General features: G+C 33.2%; 1 protein-coding gene across 1 annotated transcript; it reads right to left on the bottom strand.

The window, feature by feature from the left end:
- Positions 1 to 2,029: 2,029 nt before the first annotated feature.
- On the bottom strand, positions 2,030 to 6,462 carry LOC128546896 (gamma-aminobutyric acid type B receptor subunit 2-like). Its single transcript, XM_053518299.1, has 3 exons — positions 5,796 to 6,462; positions 5,198 to 5,386; positions 2,030 to 2,261 (listed from the first exon to the last, which is right to left on the bottom strand). Exons 1-3 carry the CDS (start codon positions 5,931 to 5,933, stop codon positions 2,139 to 2,141), a joined length of 450 nt encoding a protein of 149 aa, XP_053374274.1. The 5' UTR covers positions 5,934 to 6,462; the 3' UTR covers positions 2,030 to 2,138.
- Positions 6,463 to 6,705: the final 243 nt, after the last annotated feature.

Genomic DNA, 6,705 nt, shown 5'->3' with positions numbered 1-6,705 from the left:
GGTTAGGCAAAATGGTTGGTAAAAGTGTAAAAAATGCGAACGAAATTAGGTCTTACATTAAGACTTGCACTTCACTCGGAAGAGGTTCAGAGGACATTTATGCTGACATATGTGCTGTTTATGGTAGTAATGAAATGTCCTTTTCCACGGTTTGCAGATGGGTTAGGAAATTTTGTGCAGCCGTGGAGTCTGTCAAAAATACCCCTAAAACTGGTTGACCTAAGTCTGCAAGTAGTCCAAGGATTGTTGAAAAAATCAAACAAATAGTACTTTCTGACGTAAGATATACTTCTCATCAGATTGCGGACATGGTTGGCATTTCAAAAGCATCTGTGTTGCGCATTCTGTGAAATATTTTGAAATTGATGAGGAAAAGTGTTAGGTGGGTCCCGCATTTGCTTACTAATGAGCAAAAACGCACGCGCGTTAAGATGGCGCACAAGCCCTCCTCTTTTTATTGAACAATATTTGTTTTATGTTGGGAAAGCAGTTCTTCAGCAGGCATTTGGTATCCTCATGAGAATATATTGTGCATTGTTACACTTTTATAAGCATCAGAAGTACATGTATGCATATACGTATTGCAGACAGTTGAGAGTATGTCATTAGTTCAAGCATGTTTTATGAAAAATATAATGTCATTGCCAAGAATAGGTAAGTAATTAACATGTACTAAATCTTTAAAGCAAGTAACGATTATTTCAATTTTACAGTGCTTACATAATTATTTATATCCGAAAGCATCAATTGAAATTTGTACTGATTGTATTTAACTTTAACTGAAGAAATGTAGCCTGCTAAGTAGGTAGAGCGTTTTTTTTTCGGCCAATATCTTTTCTTCTGATATTGTGGCTGACCCGATTAGTGTTTAGAGGGGTGCCTATTAACAAAAACTTTATACTGCTTGTGTACATACTTTGATAAAAATGTGTATTTTCTAGATATTGCGTATATATATATATATACTACAATTTCAAGTACTGGACACTAACTAGCCTATAACAATTGCCTTCTTTGTACTATATTTCGTCAACTAACCAAGCTTTTCATTTTTAGGACATTTTGTTACAGACTTATTCATACAGTCATTTAATAAATTAAAACAAAGACAATTGGAGAAAAAAAAATGACCGCATAAAATGTCAGCCCTTCTGATTCAATAGAAATTCAGTTTAAGATACTTCTAATTAAATATTAGTTACTTGCCCAAAGAACGGAGGCTAAGAAAATGTTTTCCACCAGTTGACAATTCATCACTGAAGTGATAAAAACGACTTGAGAGTCTGTTTTAGCTAGTTTCGTACTCTTTTCGGCATTAACGATTATTGTTTAAGATTCGTTTAATTAAATATTAGTTACTTGCACAAAGGACGGAGGCAAGGAAAATGTTTTACTCCAGTTGACAATTCATCATTGAAGTGATAAAAACGACTTGAAATCCTGTTTTAGCTAATATCATACAATTTTCTTGATGAAAGTTGTCATACAGGTTTAAACCTGCCTGCATATATTCCTGAACTACACAATGCCTTCTAGTAACACGTCTATCATTACTCATTTTACTTTTTAACATTAACTTCAAAAACATGTTAACGGCGAGTCATATATATATATCATGCTTTAAAATATATATACACTCAACGGTAATGCAAATGGACAGAAAAGTGTAAGGACATGATTACTATTGGTAAAGTAAACCCAAATCCTCGTTTACAACTACATACGATGATGTGTCACTATAATTCCAGTTACGGTCGGGTTTGACTTATGATAACGTGAACTCTCGATTACAGTGAGAGTCCATGTTTTCTATGTTGGCTTTAGCCTTCTGAACCTACTGCATCAACAGGGAGCTCGAATCAAAAAATCTTCATTTTTGTCAGAAGGGAATTACAATAAATATGAAAATCATGTAACTAATTATTGCAAGCTATCAACGAATTATAATGAATGCGACAATACTGTAAATGAAACAAAGAATTACAAAGAGTTTAAAAATGCTATAAATGACAAATTTAATATAGCTGTGTAAACATATTATCCAAATAAACAAAATATAATACATTGTACTTTCAAAATTATTATCTCAATGTTATGCAGTGTTGTACGTTATTCACGCAGAGCTTCTGTTAGTTTGTTTAGTCTTTCATAAAAAAATTTCGTATCCGAATTGTACGTTGGTTATTTCCTGGCTGGTTAGGTGGTCTTTCTATAGATGATCTTGTCATACTTTCCGCTACTTTCGTCTTTATAGCATGAATCTGTGGACATAAGAAATTTGAAAAGTCAAGCGGTTAAAAATGTATTTTTAATCATTTGCATTTATACTTGCTTCGTGTTTCGCACAGAATGCCTGCATAAAATTGCACATAAATAATTACTTTCAAAGATATCTTTAAAAAACCAATACTGCACTTAGACACAAAGAGGACTTTGATTGTTTCATTTTAAGATCAGAATTTGTTCCATCGTTAGTGGATTTAAAAGGTTTTAACTCAATGTAATCAATTTTCATATTTCCTTACCAGTGGCAAATATTAAATTTATTATTCACTGTTGTAGTTCAATTATTAACTGAATATGGCCTTGACCATTTGACTATACATCAAAAGACGTTATGAGATAACATCAATCAGTCCATAAAAAGTAGGTGTTTTAAGCTTATTTTATAATTCTAGCGTCGATGGCCACTACAAAGGATCAAGTAGAACTAACTTGACGGAGTGCCCTGAGGGAATGCTTCATACTTACTTTGGTGACCATCTAACAGGTGGCTCATGAGAAACATATGTTACCTAATTAGGTATTTGTTTCATTTTTGGCTTGTTGGGCCCTAACATGGACTGAGTACAATCATTTCAATAGACTTGAGAAAGAACTTAAAATGATGCTGCAGGCAAAATTTGGTGGAGATGTGGAGATAAATCAAGTGGTTTAAACGATTTGTTTTATTTTAAGCTTTGGCAGTCTAAAAGGAGTCAAGCAAAGTCATTTATAAATTGTGAGATAGGACCTTGCAAGGATGTTACAGACTGGCGAATAAATCTTGTTATTCCTAGGAACAAGTGGTTTAAATAACTATTCTATATTAAACTCTCGCAACACCTTAAAGTGGCAAGGCAAAACTATTTAAACAAGTGAATGAAGTAGGCAACTAATTTTCTCTTCTACATTATAACATAATGATATGATATCTGTCAATGATGTATAAACAATTTTGTTCTATATATATATATATATATAATATGTAATAACACAACGTCTAATTTAATTTGCATATACCAAACTCTACAGTTATTGATTGTTTATAACATCTATAAATATAAAATAGTGTTTATTTTCAATTTTGATAACATTCCATTTTGAATTGGTGGGAAAATATGAGAAAACATGTAAGAAATATCAAAGTAAAGTAATTCTGAAGAAAGTACACCGACAAAGTTTTCAGTTGGGTCTATTTGACACATAAGCTTTTATTAAAATATTTTACAGATTGGACAGGAAAAGATCAATGTCGACATTTGACCTTCAGTTGTGACCTTGAACTTTTGAGCTAAAGGTCTGAGTATTGTACATGACACATTGTCTCATTACTGGCAACATAACAGATTTATGGACCAGAAAGGAAGAAAAACCCTTTTGACATTTAACCTCCGACTATGACCTTGCCGTTTTGTGTCACGTTGTCTCATAATGGGAAATATTTGTGCCAAGTAATATTAAATCTTTAATGGATGACAGACTTATTGACCTTACAGGAAATAAAACAACACTATTGACCTTTAAACCTCCAAGTGTAACCTTAACCTTTGAGTTTAGCGTCTGGGTGTTTCGTAAGCCATATCGTCTTATTATGGGACTTATTTGTACCAAGTAATATTAAAAGCCCTGTAAAGAACATGTAGGTTGAGTTACAGACCGGACATAAAAAAACTCTGTTGGTCTTAGACCTTTACGTTTGAAATTGACACTTGAGCTAAGGGTCCAAGTTTTGCACATGATGCATGGTCTCATCCAGGTAAATATTTGTGCCAACTAAAGTTTAAATTCTGTTTTGCATTACAAATTTATGGACCGGGCAGGATAAAAACCCTACTGTCATTTGATCTCTAAGTGTGACCATGGCCAGTGAGCTAGGGTTCTTGGTGTTGCGCATGCCACGGGAAATAGTTTGTCACGGTAATAGTGTAATCCTTTATAGACAGATTTACTTGCATATAAACATCATATTTTATCACAACATTTCAAACATATCACATAAAATATCACAATAAATATGTATCACAGAATTACTTGAGCACATTTACTAGCACATAACGTTACTATCTGTAATAACCATTTGATGAATCATAGTTAGCTTACAGATACCTATACCTACATAAAACCTAGCCCATTTTAGTCAGACTTGAAAAGAAGAAAAAAGTGTACTGTGAAAGATGTATTTATGCAGGATAGCCAATAAAAGACAAACATTTTTTCGCATGAGGTCATTAGACTTATTTCTAATGGAGTCCCTTCATGGATGACAGAGGTCTAAACCGGACACCCTGACCTTTAAGCTAGGGGTCTGAATGTTATACATGACACACTGTCTTACTACGGGGCGCATGTGTGCCAAGTAATATTAAATTTCTTTCATGGATTGTTGAGCTACAGACTGGACAGGAAAAAAGCCTTGTTGACATCCAAGTGTGGCCATGATATTTGTGTTTGGTGTCTTGCGCATCACACGTCCCCTTTTTATGGGGAACTTTTGTGCCAAGTAATATTAAAATCCCTTGATAAATGACAAAGTTATGGACCGGACACGAAATTGCTGACGGACGGACGGACTGAATGACGGATGGACAGACGGACGGAAGGAAGAAACGAAACTCTTAAGTCCCCAAAACTGGTTTTCAACCAGTAGGGGATTAATAACCATAAACGAGAATCTTACAAAAATGTTACAGACCATGTTTCGTTAAAATCCATCAGGCAGTGGTGAAAATGCATGTTACCGCCCACGCCCTCTATCCCCGGGTTGAGCAGAACTCAGTATTTGTACAAGTTTCAAGTACGAAAACACAATTCAGAGACATCCGTAGATGTGGCCGTACAAAATGTATGTATAGATGTATAAATGACACACCCAATGAACGATCAAACAATTGACTTTATCAGTTGTTAGTTATCATACTTAGCAAATCTTATTCACCTTAGGTATGAAAAGGACAACCTCAATCAAAGTTGTTCCAATTTGAATACAACCGGATGTAATAACATAAACCAAGACATCTTTGTCCTCTAGCAGTAACGTCATGATCAGGCCTACTGCACTTAAAACAATCACGTTGTAGATACAAAGTCCAATCTCGTGTGAGTCATTTAGTGCTTCTATTTTTACCTGTTGATGTAAAAGAAGTCAATACTGTTGCCACATTTTCTGAGTTTATCAGATTTAGTTTCAGTTTTTTTAAACACTTTAAGGGGCTTTCATCCATAGCTACATCACTATGACAAATAATTTAATGCTTGATCCGGCTTTTCCTGAGACAAGGATTTACTTAATCTTTCTTTTAATATACCACTCGGAGGGTAGTGTTTAAACTTTTTTAATTTTTAAAATTATCTTTATCAGTTTTGCAATTTATCGTCAAACAATTTCTCCGAAAAATATTTTCTGCAATTTTGGACACTATAGTTGTTTAAACATCAATTTTGGCTTTATTTAATGATGAATGTTGGTTATTTTAGTTAGTATCAATGTCAGCATAATCTAAATGATTAGAATATAAGAATAAAAACTAACACACCTTTCTGGTTTCCCATGCTAGAAATGCTCCGAACGTAAGAAGAGCACCTTGTGTAATGTACAAAGCCCATTCAAAATATTGAGAGTATTTGGACTCACACACACGGACAAATGGGCGTACTTCTGCACCATTTTTCATCACATAAACCTAGAAATGATACAATTACATTATGCAATAACTTATTGATATAAGTTAATCATAGTGACTAGATGCATGATCTGGAAGAATGAATATAAGCTTACATGAGGTAATCGTGATCAGTAATCGCTTTCAAATGTAATTAATCACATTTTGACATGTCATTTAAGGTAAACAAATTCTTTTGGAAGTTTCTTGCGTGTAGTCGTAATTGTAATTTTAAAAGTATTTAATGTAATCGTAATCAAGCGATTACTTTCTATTATATATATTAATGTTCTAATTTTTATTGCACTTATTAATCATTCAAGGTTTTTGGGAATATGGAGTGATCTAATATATATTCAATATAGTTTCTTTATTTTGAAACAAAAATTATTAGCAAACCAGAAAATCTATCTCTTTGATAATTTGTGCTAATTAACTAAATAGTTCTGTAGACAGATTACTCATATAAACAGTTATATTGAACATTTAATAGGTATCTAATTATACTATTTTTGTTGAGAAATAACTTTGAAAATGTCCAGTTGTATAACACTTGCCATACACGAGGATATTACAATTAGGCAAGTCATTCTATCAAAAATATAGGCCCTACCTTAAACAAATTCCAACAGAAACTTTCTTCATTTCCTTACAATCTTTAGACATTGTAGTATTGTAGAAAAAAAGTCCTCAAAAAAAATCCTGTCGGAAACTCAGAAAATGCATCATGTTTAATGGCATCCTTTATTCCTTGAACGATTCTCATAAATTCTTAGTTGTACTG

Source organism: Mercenaria mercenaria, chromosome 11 (assembly GCF_021730395.1).
Source record: "Mercenaria mercenaria strain notata chromosome 11, MADL_Memer_1, whole genome shotgun sequence".
NCBI classification, from domain to species: Eukaryota; Metazoa; Mollusca; class Bivalvia; order Venerida; family Veneridae; genus Mercenaria; species Mercenaria mercenaria.
Note: the sequence above shows the minus strand (reverse complement) of the source record. Positions and strands in the feature narration are given on the sequence as shown.